General features: G+C 38.8%; 2 protein-coding genes across 3 annotated transcripts; both read right to left on the bottom strand.

The window, feature by feature from the left end:
- Positions 1-439: 439 nt before the first annotated feature.
- LOC108436117 lies at positions 440-6290 on the bottom strand. 2 transcript variants are annotated; one of them, XM_017712396.2, is made up of 6 exons: positions 6220-6290; positions 5745-6098; positions 5380-5400; positions 4980-5081; positions 4761-4795; positions 440-856 (listed from the first exon to the last, which is right to left on the bottom strand). In XM_017712396.2, exons 1-6 carry the CDS (start codon positions 6260-6262, stop codon positions 722-724), a joined length of 690 nt encoding a protein of 229 aa, XP_017567885.1. In that variant the 5' UTR covers positions 6263-6290; the 3' UTR covers positions 440-721. The 2 variants fall into 2 exon arrangements, with proteins under 2 accessions (XP_017567885.1, XP_037391224.1); XM_037535327.1 differs by having other exon boundaries at positions 5380-5397.
- Positions 6291-13330: 7040 nt separating this feature from the next.
- Positions 13331-16188, bottom strand: LOC108436118. The gene is made up of 6 exons (XM_017712397.2): positions 16050-16188; positions 15562-15912; positions 14820-15206; positions 14594-14722; positions 13667-13722; positions 13331-13544 (listed from the first exon to the last, which is right to left on the bottom strand). Exons 1-6 carry the CDS (start codon positions 16090-16092, stop codon positions 13419-13421), a joined length of 1092 nt encoding a protein of 363 aa, XP_017567886.1. The 5' UTR covers positions 16093-16188; the 3' UTR covers positions 13331-13418.
- Positions 16189-17576: the final 1388 nt, after the last annotated feature.

Here is a 17576-nt window from a genome sequence, read left to right as displayed (position 1 = left end):
GCAGGGAGGTACGTGCAGGGTGTTATAAAGCAAAACTGACCCAAAGAAAACTTATTGCCAGTATTTTACCATTACTCACATTACATATAAAAACTCAGGACTTATATATGTATACTGTTTATTTTGCATTGTGAATGAAATGGCTGTTCCTTTAGACATCACGATGCACAATTTTGTAAGAGTGTGTAAAGCTGTGGCAAACCCCCCCCCCACCCCCACCCCCCCACCCAGCACCCCCCCACCCAGCACCCCCCACTGCAGCCCCCTAGGCTGCTGTTATTTAGTCTCACCACTCCAGTTCACTTCAAATGTCTATACAGTTCAATCCACGATAGCTTCTTACTGGACGAAATTCAAAAACAGGCCAAGAGTCTTTGTTTATGAATTTGTTTATTTGCTCTTAATATCATACGAAATCTGGCAGTGCTTTTCAGGATTTTGGCCTATTCATGAATAGTTTGTGACTATAGTGCCATACACTTAATTCCCCTACACTCATTCTCATTTTAATTTCTTCAACAAAATTCCACATTCTGTATCAAACAGATTTAATTTCAGGGGAGTGTAATGTTTTTATTTTCCTCTCATTGCTAAGTGGGGCTTGGATTTCATATAACAGAGTTAGAACAATGTGAGGGTTGATTTTACAGAACGTTACAAAAGCACACATAGTACTGCATGTGAATTAAGATATGTATTAAGATACGTTTTCTTCTGTGAGTTATAATTCCTCTTGGTGTCGTACAGCTCCGTAAATGACCGTGGTGTCCACATGGTGTCCACGTGGTGTCCTCTTCTCTACAGTTCTCCTCTTTTTGTCATGAAAAGTCAGAGCACCGTAGTTTACTTCATCTGTCTTTTGTTTAACAAGAGAAATCACATATTACACATCATCACTGAATCATGCTTAGAGCACATTTATTCCATGGAATATGTAGATTGCTGAGATGTACATCCAGCACTGCAAAACTTTCCTTGATAGGACTGCAGTGTACACCCACAATGCACCTGAAATTAACGTTCAGTTTATGAAGGCTGTAGATACCTAGTAACCATCTACTTACTGCTCCTTTGTGAGGTTCAGATTTTAAAAGCAAAGTGAAATAGTGGAGCCGTCTGCAGCTCAAGACCAAACAGAAACATAAAGCTCAGTAATGAAGAGGGGGCGCTGCTAATAAAAGACTACTCCACCTTAAAGATTGCAGTTTGAGAAGGAAGCAAGTGAGATTGCAAGATTTTGCAACCATATTGAGGAGTCTTTCACCTGTGATTCACACAAGATCAATCTGATTCTGAGAGAGAGTTTTTCACTTCCAGTTGTGTTGAGGGCAGTTTTACTAACATTTAGTGCAAGCCTTGTTTTGGTGTTAAAAGGTGGCTCTCATGATTTGCTAAAAAGGAGCAACAGCTCTATTAGTGTGTGCCATGATGAAAGGGGCGGGGTGCACTTTTGCGTCATTGCTTATGCATTTTTATAACAGTTTTCCTCTCAAAGCATAAAATAAAAATAAAAAACAGGCAGGAGATCGTCATGGTCAACTTCAAAGAAATAAAGACTTTGAGTACCTGCCTGTCTTATTATGCTATATTATGACAATGAAAAACTGAACAATTTTAAAAAAAATAAAACAATGTGTTAAACTGTTATTTCATACACTCACCAAAGTTTCTGAAGAGCAGGTTTTGTCTAAATAATGATTTGACTACTTTCTTTCCCGCACTACTGTGAAACACTTTTGGCTCTGCTCTCACTGCATTACTAAAGCTACTGGTTGGTTTGTGCTGTGGCTTCTACAACAGAAATGTCACAGACATTGTTTGATGTACTGCACGGAGCTAAAAGGGCACCCTGAGTTTAGGTCATACAGTTCTCAAACAAGCAAGAAGCTTGTTCTTTAGTTATTCGCCATTATTTTGGCCTACTAAATAAAAATCTCAAGAATGCAAGTCAGTATTTTAACCTAATGAGTTACAATTTTGACGTCTAACACTATGCACTTCTAGATGGCGCCCTGAAAAGCTTTGTTGTTTTGTGGGGTTTTTTGTTTGTTATTTTTAACTTGTTAAATTTCCTCATGGCATCACAGTTAAATTATTTTTACTGGAATTAGCTACTACATTTCAGAGCCTCAACACAGCCATCCTTCTGCAACAAAGAGACACGGCAACGCAGAGTTCACTGTAGACGCTGTGACTTGTGAAGATATGGTCTTTGCCTGGCACTTCCTGGCATACTTATCTCCAATATGTGCTCACTCAGCAACAAAATGGGCAAATTGAAACTACTGGATGACAAAGGACTTTTCAGCCACACCTTCTGTCTTAGCTAGGTGTGTTTAAATTAAGCTACTCCCAATGCCACGGTGGAGCTACATGGCTTTTCGTTGTGCAGAGTGGACAATGAATCCACTCTCAGTCAGAAAACCAAAGGCGGAGGAGTATGTTTTGTTACATTAACCACAGGTGGTGCAGGAGCATAACTGCGCTGGTGTAACAAGTTCTACTGAAGTGGAAACTCATCAGTTGCAAGCCATTCTGGTCAGGGTACTATGTTCTCCCACTTGCAAAGGCCTACTTAGCTCAACAACAGCAGGCTGACCATGTCATATCATCATTAGGAATGACTTCAAATGTACGAATCTGGGTGCTGCTTTACCAGAATATAAACAGTTGATCAGCTGCCCCACCAGAGTGTACAAAACATTTGACCACTGCTACAAGCCCCATCAAGGATGCATACCAGGCTTCCTCCCGTGCCCCTGACCATTCCCTCATCCATCTCATTCCAACAATGCAGGAGATCACCTAATCAACAGTTTGAAGACTGAGATCAGCTGATTAAACGAGAGGCATTAGGTGTGCTCCAGTGTGTCTGGAGTGAAAACCTGCAGCCACGCTGGTCCTTTGCAGATACAGTTGGACACACCTGACTTAAGAGAATGACTGGGAGCAAATCTGCAAATAAAAAGCAGGATGACTACAATGTTGCGTCCATATACGGTACGAAGCTGGCGTCATGGTGTGGACCTAACCTGGAATTACAGTGCAGATGATCATTGATTTCAGAAAGAGACCCACCCCACTGCCTCTACTGGAAATACACAACTCCACAGGCAGCAGAGCAGAGTCATATAAATTCCTGGGCGGGATTTCAAATGGGACAGAAAGAGCACTGCAGTTTTGAAGAAGGCCCAGCAGTGCTTGTATTTCCTGAGATAGCTCAAGAAAGTTGGGCTTCCTCAGTCACTGCAGATCCAGTACTACACTGCCATAATAGTCCACCATCACCTCCTCCATCTCCATCTGGCTCTGCTCTGTACACCAAATGTAAGCTGCAGCAGACAGTGTGGTGTGCAGAGAAAACATTAGCTGTCAGGGTGAGCAAGAGGGGCAGGAAAATCATGGCTGACCCTCCACACCCTGGTCACTCTCTCCTCCAGCAATTTCAGTGGAGACCAAAAGTGAGAGTCCTAAAGACTAGGATCAACTGGTTCATCCACAGCTTCTTTCACATGGCAATCATCCCCTAAACAAAGGCTTGTCACATCCCTCTGCTTTAAACTGCTGCACATGCATTTTATCATTACAAACACTGTAATGCATGCAGCTACTTATTGCAATATACATAATACATATATTTACATTTACATTTGCTGCTCTTTCAGGTATATATGTACCTCAGTGCTCTAGTACTTGATTGTAACGGTACATGTTTCCCATTACTTCTACTTTCTTTGTGTACTGTGTATTTTCTTCTTATACATAGTATGTTATTTTTTATATTTATTACTGGATTTAATTTTATGTCGACACCTGCACCAGGAGAAAGTCCCTGCACATCTGATATTTGGCAAATAAAGATTCTGATCATGTCAAACATAGTTATATTGTGCTGGTTGTATGTTAATTACAACGTTGCACCTGTGTCCCTTTGCATGAAAGTCCTTAGTCTTTTGGTAAATCTCACCCTTATTCTGTTAAAATAGTGGCACTGGTACTCATGCCTCCTTCTATCTGCTAAGTCTGCTGCGGTGCTGTCACACTTTAGAGACAGTACTGCAAAATCACCTCTGGGGCTGAGGGCTCCAACAGGTCTCAACTGCTAAGTTGGTTGTAGCTAAGATCAGTTAACACCCATTTCACCAACTAGAAAAGGTTTTACCAAAAAAACTTACATAAGCATAACATACATTACATAAGACTTGCTTGTTTAAAGCAGTGATTATAGCCTAGAAAAGGTATAGAATTTGACTTCATGCTTGTTCCCAGCTAGGCATGAAAGTTATGCCTGGTCTTAGTAAACATTCAGTTTCTGAGCAGTTGGTGCCACAGTCTTAATGTTATATATGGAAAGTTAGAACCGACTTAGTTTACGCCCGGCTGTAAGCCTTGTTGGTAAAACTGGCCCCCGGTTTTAAAAAATGGAGAATATTCCACACAAAACTGGAAGATCGACAATACGTATAAGGTGCTCTTCCAAAATCTCCACCAATTTTTGGCCCGATCCTTCTAATTTTTCCTGTGATTCCACTGTGTGCAAGTTTTGTGCTATCCTCCCTCAAATGCATATGCATGAAAGAATAAACTGTGCTTTTGGGCTTGGATATCAGTTTCATACATAACATGCAGGCAGAATGTGTCCAATTTGCACCTGAGATTGATGCAAAAAGCTCAGTACTTTATGCCCATTATGCCCTTTTTAGTAATTATAGTGTTGTGCAGTTAGTTTTTTCATTATCTCACATTTAACTGCTACATACTTTGTCACTTGCATCCTTGGATTCACCTGTTACACCTGCGAGAAAAAGCAGATACAGAAACTGGCAGTATATTTAAAGTACACCTTTTCTTCAACAAGGTAATAATATGGAGTGTTTCACAGTCAATAAATCCATAATTCTCAACTGTATTTTTCAATATGTAGATAAATGACATTGTGGTTTGTCTGTAGCAGCATTTTTTTATACAATCACTCTTACCTGATCTGTTCTTCTTTAAAAGGAACCAAATGATGAGAAATATTGATGCCACATTAGTTACTGTTAATGCTGGAACTAAATATTCAAACACTTGCTTTTTTTCTAGGAACACACACACACACACACACACACACACACAAATTACAAATTATTTAGATTTTTTCAAAATATTTGCAGGTAATTTGTATGCAAACCTGGATGTTAATCTCATACAAACAATTAAATTTTAAATATATAATAAATCCATGATATACTGATATATTGTTTGCTGTAAATAATAATTGATTTATTGAATGGCACTTATTTCCAGCAAAATAACTTCAGAATAAAATGGTATGAAGGACAATAGACAGAAACATTTTTGTTGTATGACAGAAGTTAATGATCAGATCACACCTACCATTTATGTTCGATGATACTTCTGTAAAAGAGATTAACGCTCATAAGTAATAAAGTTATCTTACTTTGAAAATCAACATGCAAAAAATAGCCTGATTAAAAGAAATTGATACATCTAAAAAAAAAAAACAACTGAATAAAGTGATAGGACTCAAGTCAGCAAGCACTGAACAACAAGGACAAAAGTAATCCTGAATCTATAAAGGATTTGTTTGTTTTCTTTGTTTATGTACTTTGTACTATTACTATGCACTAGTACTTACTTGTACTAGTAAGATGATATTTCACTGTAACAATGTCATGGAAAAAGGTGCATATTTTAGCCTTTGCTGTGTGTTTACAAAAGTCCAACTGTTTCATACTCACCATCAACATGTTCTTCAAGGATGAGCTCACTCCCATTTCCAAAAAAATGCTGTCCATAATTATATGTCCCACAAAAGTATATCGCAACATCTGCTTGTTCCACTGATGAAAATGTTAAATTGAAGTTCTTTTTGTTCCATGTGACTTTGATCCTGGAATGGTTTTCAAACTGTTCACACATTGCTGCATCATCCGCAAAGGTTTTAACTGTAGCTATACAGACCGGAGCTTTATTAAGTGGAAATTTGATCCAAAATACATTAAAGCTGCCCTCTAGCTGAATGTGGCACTCAAGACTGGTGGAAACTCCAGGCTGAACCCTCACTGTTGAGATATCTCCAGCAGCATGACCACCTTTAAAATAGCAGGATGCAAACTTAAGATCATACCATACACTTTATCTTTTGTACTCCAGGGTAGATAAATATTAGATAGTATATATTAGTTCAGTTTAGTAAGAAGCAAGTATACTCACAATAGGTCATGATAAGAAAAGGTAGATATAATAATCCAACCATATTCAAGTTGCCTTAAAGAAGACCCTCCTGTGTTTGAATGTAAAATCTTCTAAAATTAAATGGCCCTTGTTTGAAGGAAAGAAGTGGGGTGGGCCATTGACAATTTTGCATACATCTTTATGATTGGCTGGCAAGCCCAAGCACAGACACTTTGGTGGGGCTGGGGATTTTGAGGTCAAAAAGGGGGCAAAGGGTGAATGAATTATAAGTTACAGCATTTTTGGAATCCGTTCTCTTGTCTCTTTGGAAATCATACAGGCTGGCAGATTCCAGAACAAGAGTAACAGAATACAGATGAAAAGGTGAAGATTATACATATAAAGTCTTGTGGAGCAGTAAATGGTGATGGCATCAACAGATCAATAATTATTGAGCACATTATGCCAGCTCATGTCATGGGAAGCCGACCAGAAGGTTGGTTTAAAGGTGCATTTGGTTATTTTTTTTCTTTTCTTACTAGTACAAACAACCTATTATGTAGAACATAATTGTTTCAGCAATGGCATCAGCACCAGTATTTGTCTAAGAAACCTCTTTTGGAAAACTGCACTACAGAGTGGAGGGCTTGTTTGTGTTTACACTGATCTCCTGTTGGTTATTTTATACAACGCCAATTCCAGTGAAGTTGGGATGTTGTGTAAAACATAAATAAAAACAGAATACGATGATTTGCAAATCCTTTTCAACCTATATTCAATTGAATACACTACAAAAGACAAGATATTTAATGTTCAAACAGATCAACTTTATTGTCTTTTGCAAATATTCACTCATTTTGAATTTGATGCCTGCAACACGTTCCAAAGAAGTTGGGACAGGGGCGTGTTTACCACTGAGTTACATCACCTTTCCTTTTAACAACACTCAATAAGTGTTTGGGAACTGAGGACACTAATTGTTGAAGCTTTGTAGGTGGAATTCTTTCCCATTCTTGCTTGATGTACAACTTCAGTTGCTCAACCGTCCGGGGCCTCCGTTGTTGTATTTTGCGCTTTATAATGCGCCACACATTTTCAATGGGAGACAGGTCTGGACTGCAGGCAGGCCAGTCTAGTACCCGCACTCTTTTACTATGAACTCAGGCCCTGAGAAGGATCGAAGGTCACGGGCATTCAGTGTTGGTTTTCTGCCTCGCCGCTTACTTGCAGAGATTTCTCCAGATTCTCTGAATCTTTTGATGATATTATGGACTGTAGATGATGAAATCCCTAAATTCCTTGCGACTGCACATTGAGAAACATTGTTCTTAAACTGTTGGACTATTTGCTCACGCAGTTGTTCACAAAGTGGTGAACCTCGCCCCATCCTTGCTTGTGAATGACTGAACCTTTCAGGGATGCTCCCTTTACCCAATCATGACACTCACCTATTTCCAATTAACCTGTTCACCTGTGGAATGTTCCAAACAGGTGTTTTTTGAGCATTCCTCAACTTTCCCAGTCTTTTGTTGCCCCTGTCCCAATTTCTTTGGAACGTGTTGCAGGCATCAAATTCAAAATTAGTGAATATTTGCAAAAAACAATAAAGTTTATCTGTTTGAACATTAAATATCTTGTCTTTGTAGTGAGTTCAATTGAATATAGGTTGAAAAGGATTTGCAAATCATCATATTCTGTTTTTATTTATGTTTTACACCACGTCCCAACTTCATGTTATTGATATGATACTGATACTGATAACATGTTCATGTTACTCTGCCCCGTCTCTGTCTGCTTGGTTTAAGATCAGCGCATTGCATGATGTCACTGCACGTAACAGAGCACTGCTATAGAATGCATGCAGCGAGGGTGCTGATAAAAGTCAAGTTCATTGTAAGACTCCTCTTGACTGCCTGATCACAGACTTGCTGATTTTGAGCGGAAAGATATGAGATAAAAAAGGCTATATACTAAGCTATAACGTTGGATGAGGTAACAGAGCATTTGTATTTGTCTGTTTGTCTAAAAGACAGGAATTTCAAGCCACGTGTCATCTTTTGTGGCTTTCTGTGGTCCTGATATGTTCAGTTTAATGCTGCAATGGCAAAATGCTGAATGGCACTGTGACATGGTAAGAAATTCAACATCCTTAGAGTGCACACCTTTATCAAATAAAATGAGTGGAAAAATTATTAGAAATTTTTGTATGCTGTGAGACATGATGCAGGATGTCTGGTGTAGGGTAGCCTAAAGAAAACATTGTGAAATCTGGTTAGTGACCTGCAGCACGAGATTCTAGTAAGGTGGGGAAAATAATACACTGTGGTGCCAAGAAACTTACTGTCAAAAATGTGCTAAAAAAACAAGCAACATTTGAAGTGCTTTTCAAAGATGAAGAGAATTTTTAAATGCAAAGGGGATACCGTTGAATGCACAATTAACAAATTCCCTCCTGGACAGGTATGTAAGATAATGAATCAAGTGCATGAACTATAATGTTTTGGGTGATCCCATAGAGTTGTATATAATGCTTGTGAACTGTACTAAACTAGACGCAGCTAAAGATGGCTTTTTATTCAAATTTTCACTGAAAACCTTGTAGGAGCTTTAAATTACAAAGAAAAACTGGACAGCAAAGACATGCTTGCCTTCTTCTTCTTCTTCTTTCGGCTGCTCCCTTTAGGGGTCGCCACAGCGGATCATCTGCCTCCATCTTGCCCTATCCATTGCCTCCTCTACTTTCACACCAACCATCTCCATGTCCACCTTCACTACATCCATAAACCTTCTCTGAGGTCTACCTCTTCTCCTTCTACCCGGCATCTCCAACATTCTTTGCCCAATATATGCACTATTCCTCCTCAACACATGTCCAAACCATCTCAACCTGGCCTCTCTGGCTTTATCTCCAAACTGCTCCACCTTCACCGTCCCTCTGATCTGCTCATTTCTAATCTTGTCCATCCTTGTCACTCCCAACGAAAATCTCAGCATCTTCATCTCCGCCACCTCCAGCTCAGCCTCCTGTCTTTTAGACAGAGCCACAGTCTCCAAACCATACATCATAGCAGGACGCACTACTGTCTTGTAAACCTTCCCTTTCACTCTTGCTGCTATCCTTCTGTCACACATCAGCCCTGACACCCGTCTCCACCCACTCCATCCTGCCTGCACCCTCTTCTTCACCTCTTTTTTGCACTGTGCATTGCTCTGGATGGTTGACCCAAAATATTTGAAGTCATCTACCTTTACGACCTCTACTCCTTGCATCTTCACCTTTCCACCTGCCTCCCACTCATTCACACACATGTATTCCGCTTGCCTATTCTTGCAAAATAAATTGATATGCCAGGTGTTTATGCTTTCATTGTCACCAGTTGAATTTCCCAAGTGAGCAAAACTAGGTGTGCTAACATAATCACACCCTCTGGACAAAGGAGGCACAGCCAAACAGTGCTACTATATAAAGAAGTGTTTGGAGAGTTCTTGGATGCATGATTACAAGAAAAGGCTCTTTGAATAGGAGAGGAGAGGAGTAGAGAGAGCAGTATTGTAGCTTTGTTTTGATGCTTATATCTTTTAGCTAGGCTCCTGAAAGCAAACACAAGAGACAACCACCCTGATTAAGAAGGCAGTACCCTTAATAAACAGCCTGTCTTATTGCTAGAGTAGCTTGAATTCAGACTAATGCACCCTCAAACATTGAGAGTGTGTCTGAAGCAAACTGATGCAGGGAGGTTATTCCAAAGTTGGGGAGCTTTGTGAGAGTAAGCTCTTCCCCTGCCATGATTTTTCTAATTAGAGGAGTTGACAGCTTGCCAGCACCTTGAGAATGAAGTGTGGTGTGTTATATATAATTCAGTAAGTTCACTAATATACTACAGAAATAGACTATTTAGAATTGCCTATATATTTTATGCTTAGTAGAGAATTCAACTTTCAACCAGGGGGCAGACTATCAGTGCTTTGTTGATACATACTCAACAAAGTGCTCAACAAAAGGCCTGCACTAACTTTCAATGCAGTCCCCTCAAGCAGGAGAAGCAGTGCACAGACATCTTATAACTATGATGCTGTTTCTGATCTGAAGCACTGGCACTAAAGAAAGAGAAATTCAGGTCTGAAGTTCTGCTGCAGTTTTGATGGCCTGGAAATCGGGAACATGAAGTCTCCTATGATTTTCAGGCACCTGCTGCAGTTCCTAGCATGTTTCACAGCCTCTTGGAAGTCAGGAGGTGCTGTTACCATGGACAAATCCCCACAATCCTAAGATGTGCCCCTTTAATCTCATTGAGGACTGTTGCTAGAGACGTTAGGAAGAAGTTGCTTCTATGAATGGTCAAGGGGGAAAACTGCCCCAGCAGAAATCACAGTCCATTCCTCCCTTCCTATTTGCATTGACACTGTCTGTCTATGCTTGAACCGCAATCTTTAAGTGAGCTGCTTTAATTGTAGGAGCTGCAGAGTTAACCCTTCTACCTACATTTAATCGGAATCTTTATCAGTATATTCATGGTTATGAACCAGTTTTGCAGGAGGAAGGAAGTGTACCAAGCATTTGAAGGCAGAAGAATGAAAACTTCCTATGTGTGTAGTTTGGCTGGAAGTGTGACAGGAGGGGGCCGAATGAGGAACAGCCCTTAGTCGTTAGCATAGGCATTGCCAACATTGCCTGTTGCCCAGGAGGGCACCACAGAGCTATACCATTGATAGCACCACCTAATCTGCCTCAGAAGGCACCACTCTGTTGTTAAAGCAGGTGAGATTTTGGAAACAGATGATGGCCTTGCCAGTCTTTCCTTAGTTTAGACAGCATCATGCTCAGTTTGACCCTGGTTGTTGTGCTGGTTGAATGTTTTGTCCTAATATGGGCAGAGCTGCCATCACTTGCACTCTTGGCAGTTGCTCCTTTCCATAGGTGAGGACAAAGTTAAAGGGAACCTTTTTATGTTGAGGCCACATTTAGGTCTTATATTTCAGAATAAAAAATGTCATCCGTCTATGAATGCATGAATCTGATCTTAATACTCTAAAAAACAAATTGCTCATATATTGGTCATACGAATCAAAACCCCCCAGAATAAGATTAGTTACTAAGCTGACACAGCAGTAGTGATGCACTTGCCTACTGTGCAGTGTTGTTGGACAAACATCATCTACATCAAAGAGCCATCAGAAGCTAATCTTAACTGTAATCAAATCACATATCAATATTGGAATTATGGAAAACAACATCCAGATTAATTAGCGTTCTATGGACAAATGAAATGCAGCATGGGTGGATTTATCATGCTTTGGGATTGTGTGGCAGCCAGAGGCACTAAAAATGTTGTGGAGACAAAGGGAAAGAAGAATTTTACTAAATATCAACAGATCCTGGAAGCTAACGTCACTCCGTCACTTACCCTGATGCATTGTACTTAGTCTTGTCATCACAGAGGACATTTGGTGAGCAAAAACTTCTTATAAATAAAAATGTCTGCATTAGACATTGCTATAATATGATATGTTCACTATTGTATGACAGAGTTAATGAAGGGACTGCACTATACAGTAATGGACAACTAAACGTTCTTATCCTCTTTCAGGAATACATGTTTGGTTGGCAACAACAGCGTACTCTAAATGAACTACATTTCTTGGAGGAATAATCATTCATCTTAATTATTACTAATAATAAGTTATTTATTGAAAACAATTGTATTTATAAGCCCAATTGAGGCTTTGTATTACAGTGATTTTAGCACAAGTAAGGGGGTTTTACTCTGCATCTTGTTGTGCCTGTTAAGGAACTTGTCTGTGATAAAATCACTGTAGTGTACAACCTCTTGTACCTTTTGCTTAATTTGTGGCTCTATGGATATTCTTGCATTGTTTGAGACCAATTATGCAGATGAAAGGTGTCTTCTCATAATAAAAACAAATAATAATGACTTGGATCATCCCTGGGTCAGAAAAGAAATTGCCAGAGATGTAAACATTTTGGTCTCGTACAGCTGTGTTGATGAGGTCGGTGTCAATGTGTGTGATTAGGAAAGTGTTATGTTCACAGGCATTGGTCATTGCAGCTCTAATGCCCAGGGACATCAGAGGATCTTGATCCAGGAACCATAAGCGGTCAGTACTGCACCAGAGGGGTACACAAGAGCAACAAATCTCATAGAACTGAACCCATAAGATCTATTCCCAGGGCTAGGCTGAGCTCCATCTCACTGAAACAGATCAGGAAAAATGGCAGAGGCAATACACGCTAAAGTTTTTTAACACCAACCTTGAGGACACTTGTATAGTCTGAGAGCAAAGAGACAGGGGCTTAAGCATATGCAGGGGCTTAGGCATATGCATTAAGTGCATATGCCTAGCTCCTGGAATAAAGGACAAATGCTACTAGTTTCTGGCTACTGCAGCAATTGACTGCAAAGAACTAATTGTTACGATGGGAAAAGAGGAGGAGACATATCAAGGTCCAAATAAGACTGAAACACTGCAGGAAAAATAGGTCCTCTCCACTTGTCTGTGGATGTATGTATCTGAGCTTGATACTCTAAAAAGCAAATTGCTCATAGATGCATAATGCAAAGCAAAACTCTCACAACACCATCACTGACCTACAAGGACTGAAGAGTAGAATTCTTGCAGACTGATAAGTCAAAGGATTTGCAAGACAGAGAGTTGGCATAATCACACAGCATGGCTGTACGTGCATGCAGTTCTCTTAGGATTATGCATAGTTGGGTAGTCTTCATTTCTTAAGAAAGATTATGACCTACAATACACCTTAGCATTGTGCAAGGACTTTATGGAAAAAAAAAAACATTAAGAACAGCTCAAACTAGTGAACTAGCCTGACCTTCAGTCTTCAGACCTCAGTGTGTAAGAAAGGACAGTGAAAGCAAAGCAATTACATCATTTGGAACTGTTTGAGAGCAGAAAAGAAATGATTTCCCTCTGAAATTTGCTACATGACTTCTATACATTTTGTATACATTGGCTTTTATACATTTTGTACAAAAACCTGCACTGTAAATATGATATTTATTCTAAATACATATTTGTAGGACTGACATATATCAAAATATTGACACATCAAAAGGCTACACGTTTTATAAATGTTGACCACTGAAATAAAGTTTCAGATCATTAATAATTATAGATTTTGCCATATGTTTTGAGTTTATTAATGCAGCAGTGGGTACTCAATCAAAAATGAGACATCTTTATTAATATTGTTCCCATGTTCAACTCAAACCATGGACAGATGAGTAGATGACGTTTGTACATGTTTCTTCTTGTGTCTCTCGCCTCTTGGATTTCCTTGCAGGGAAATGAATTGCAGCATAACTCAGCTCCTTTCTCTCATCAGCCTACAAAAAAAATCCTTGAAAATTACTGCATCTTTTTATTCAGCACTTAATTGTTCATTTTGAACTTATTTTAACAATAATCTTTTTGAATATTGCTGTCAATGCATAGAAAATGAAATGACCTCATTCACAGCAGAAGGGAAAGGAGCAGATGTGGAATGTAATCGCTCTGGTTGACCTGTAAGAAAGGTGGAACTTTAGAACATCTTGCGATGATCATAGTAAAACTAGCATCCGGTCCATAAAATCAATTGTATGAAATGATATCAACATAAACGCCATGTAGACAAGATTGCCAGAATATAATAAATGCCTAGTCCTAAGCACCCTAACTAAATGAAAACCATTATTAAGTGCAGGCTTACAAAACATTCACTTGGAAGACATTTAAATTATATGTTTACAGTTGTTATATGTATATAAGTTATGACGAATAAAATGCAGAAATATTGAAGATTTCTATTTCACTATTGAACTTTAAGCATATTTGTGTCTCGGACCATGTTTTCTACTGAATCTCGTGCTACAGTCATACGAGCTTGTGTTCATGCTCTCCTTAAATCGAAAGGGGGATAAACACAAATATTGAAATTCATGTTTTCATGTAAAATTTTCTACAAGATTCTACTATTAACTCAGATTGTTGTCCTGAAATATAATTGGTCATGGAATAGTTTGTAATAATTTAGAAAAGAGAAAAGGATTATTATTCATTATTAATTCTTGTTTGATAAATAGCAATTTAATCATTCTAAACTTGATGACCCGCCACCTTTGTTATGGCATGAAATGGAAACCATCAGAAGTGAAGATTCAAACATGTCAATCCAAAATGTCAATGATGGGTTAATGGATTTCATTGTGGGACCATTTAATTGATTTTGCAAGTATGTTTTTACGTGTAAATAGGAAAACAACAATCATTATACTACACTTCTCATGGTCGTACCGGATGGGTCATAATCCCTTTTAAATATATAATACATATATAATACACTATCTTTTGTGCTGCACATACATAGGAAGGTGTAGGAACGGTGTTGACTTACCAGATGTGCTAATATTCCTTTTCTTTGTCCTTGCGCACAAGAGGACAACAATGATAATTACGCATAACACATTTGATGCTGCCAAGGCAATGAGGTTCCAGTACATCTGAGCGGTTTCTGAATTTGGATCTAAAATTCAGACATTGCTTATTATTAGCACGTAATTGTACAACAGATAAATAAAACCAAATATGATCCACCAAGAATCATTAGTGCTATTGCTCACCAGTAATTTCAAGCCTACTCCCATTCCCAAACAGTATCTGTCCACATGCAGCCACAGCACAGTAGTAAGTTCCAGCATCAGAGAGGCTGAGGTTTCTCTTGGGGAGTTTGTAGACGCAGCTCTGTGTAGGAGAATCAGTCTCAGAGCTTTTCTCACACTCATCACTCCTGTTTCCATGAGTGTAAATGATTCCTGGATGGGATTCTCCTGATCCATGTCTGAACCAGTACACACTGTGATCTCCTGAGCAGCTCTCAGTGAGCACTGAACACTGCAGAGTCACAGAGTCTCCTGGATAAACGGCCTCTTTCAATTTTGGACTGTCCTCTGTCTGGTCCATTGAAGGAATTTTATTAATCTGATAATTAAATGATTTTATATTTGGTCCTGGAGGCAGGGGTTAAATAGAATTAGCTATAAATATTACAAAGTAACATGTCAACATTAGCAATGTCAGTCTAAAAGATCCTAAAGAGATTGAATAGAATTAGCTATAAGCATAAAGTACGTCTTCAAGAAGGTCAATCCAAAATGTAAATGAAAAGTTAGTGCATGTTATTTCATTACTAATTATGTACAAAAACATAGAAGTGCAAAATGGTTTTTCTTAGGATGGATTTAAAGTTTAAAAACTTTCAATTTGATTCTTGAGGTACAGATTGGATAGATTTACTCAAGACCCTAAAAATGACTGAAAAGTGAGTAACTAAAAGTAGTACTTTGCAGAATGAGGATCACTAACCTTCATATTTGAGAAATACTCCGTTACTGAAAAAGACAAGGTCATAATCCCGGGCAGCACAGTAATAAATTCCACTGTCAGCTTCCCTTATGTTTCTAATTGTTAAAGTAAATCGTGTTCCTTTCTTCTCTGCTGTAAACCGTTCATCATGCGTAAAGTCTCCGTGACGAACAGGAGAGGAATCAGCATAAAGAGTCAGAATGCAAGTTGGTGCTTGTCCGAGAGACTGTTTAAACCAGGAGAAGTAGTTTTCATGAAATTCTTCGATTTTGCAGTGTAAATTTATATCATTACCAGGTATAAATGTCTTCAGTGTTTCAGACTGAATTACAGAAACATATGCGGTGATGCCTGAGGGAAAAACAGTCACCGTCAGAGGTTTATTATAATCCAGATGTTCTTGTATATATAACTCTAAAATGCTTAAATGTAGTGCAGTTATATTTACTTTCACTGATCTGTTGTATTTAATAAATAAAGTCACTTACCTGGTCCTAGAGATAGCATAAAGGTGAGAATAACTGTAATCATGTCTGAAGACCCTGCTTTACACAAGACACCCCTTACATAGTGCTTGCAAGAAAAGTGAGTGAGAGATTAGGGTGTCTTTTTAAGGATGATTTAGATGATGTCGACCCAACCTCATTGGTTGTTTTGATTTCAATGGCAGAAGCCTTTCCTATCATCTCGCATGCTTTTTTCCATTGATCATTTGACCCCAACCCATTACATGTGCAGCCAATTGCATGCAAGCTTTATGGAGGCTGGTTGTAAGTTTTAAATGCTTTTTCTTTTTCAGTGTTTAAGTGCTGGATTGCAAGTATGTTTACTATTATTGGTGGGTTTCCCCAAAAATCTGTATTTTCTGAACATTAGATGAGAATATGTCCAGTTAAAGATGCATTTTGTCTCTATTTGTGATGGGATTCATTTTACTCAGGTTTTCACCAGTTTTTTTTCCCCAGAATCACTTTTGGTAGGTAGATTTTTCAGCACCTTCCTACTCTATTCTGATTTCCTAAAAATCCCAAGAAAAAAAGAGGCCTATAATCACTAGCAAATGTGACACAAACATTGTTACTTGGTTATTTCATGTTTTCATGGTAAAGCACGTTTAGTAATTTTGGTCTTATGTAGACAGCATTATTATGGAGCACGGAGTAGTTTTATTCAGTCTAAGTAAGAAAATCAGCATCAGAGCAAGCAGCAAGGGTAATATAACAGGTCGACAGATTTCATTGAGAAGTAAAAATACTCCAAACAACTGTATCTGGATATTAGCAAGAGACTCTCAACAGGAATGGCATGCAAGACTTCACAGAGTAAAAAAACAAATGAGTGTGTATATTATGACATGAGGAACAAATGTGAATGATTGGTGAGTGGAGCCAGTGCAGGATGGGACCAAAAGACTTGCATCATGTTGTCGTTGGGGACGTAATAAAGAACTTACAAGGAATAAGGAACTCTGGGCCTAAGCTCTTTTGCCTATGGGGAAAAATGAATGCTGTTTTAGAAAATGACACCCTGCGGTGAGCAAAAATGTTGGAGAGAATATATTTTGTCCTGTCTACTTTTTGTTATTGGAACCTCTGAATTATGATGTTACTACATATTCAGAGTTACTATATTTCTGTGTAGTTAAAATGATATGGTGACCAGAGCTGTGTGTGTGTCATGTTTGGTTCATTTGTATTGCCATAAGCTCTTTTAGTAAATTGATCATTATCATTCTGTACCAAAAGGCAGAAAATTAATGTTATAGCAAGAAGAAAGGGTCAGGAAACAGGTCAGGAGATATATGAAAGATATATTCATCATCATAATAACCACTACTGTGACCCTGAGCCAGCACCTACAGGAAACAGAGGGCAGTCGCTCAGTGCAGGAAACGTAACCCCTCATGGAAAACTGCATAACTGGGGTATCAGCGCAGCCTGTGAATAAAATTTAGCATTGAGGGGGATAACACAGAGAGAAAAGCTTCAGCATGCTGGATAACCATGGATGTAAGT

Source organism: Pygocentrus nattereri, chromosome 2 (assembly GCF_015220715.1).
Source record: "Pygocentrus nattereri isolate fPygNat1 chromosome 2, fPygNat1.pri, whole genome shotgun sequence".
NCBI classification, from domain to species: Eukaryota; Metazoa; Chordata; class Actinopteri; order Characiformes; family Serrasalmidae; genus Pygocentrus; species Pygocentrus nattereri.
The sequence above is the reverse complement of the archived record's forward strand: the minus strand, read 5'-3'. Positions and strand labels throughout refer to the sequence as shown.

What these genes read in the sequence shown, in the direction of transcription:
- LOC108436117 (XM_017712396.2), bottom strand. Translation starts at nt 6,262, where the DNA reads ATGGTTGGATTATTATATCTACCTTTTCTTATCATGACCTATT. An exon ending in TTTTCTTATCATGACCTATT is followed by an intron (nt 6,099 to 6,219) that starts GTGAGTATACTT and finishes GCTATTTTAAAG; the next exon opens with GTGGTCATGCTGCTGGAGAT. An exon ending in CCAAGGATGCAAGTGACAAA is followed by an intron (nt 857 to 4,760) that starts GTATGTAGCAGT and finishes GTTAAACAAAAG; the next exon opens with ACAGATGAAGTAAACTACGG.
- LOC108436118 (XM_017712397.2), bottom strand. Translation starts at nt 16,092, where the DNA reads ATGATTACAGTTATTCTCACCTTTATGCTATCTCTAGGACCAG. An exon ending in TATGCTATCTCTAGGACCAG is followed by an intron (nt 15,913 to 16,049) that starts GTAAGTGACTTT and finishes TTTTTCCCTCAG; the next exon opens with GCATCACCGCATATGTTTCT. An exon ending in TCCCTTCTGCTGTGAATGAG is followed by an intron (nt 13,545 to 13,666) that starts GTCATTTCATTT and finishes TTTTTTTTGTAG; the next exon opens with GCTGATGAGAGAAAGGAGCT.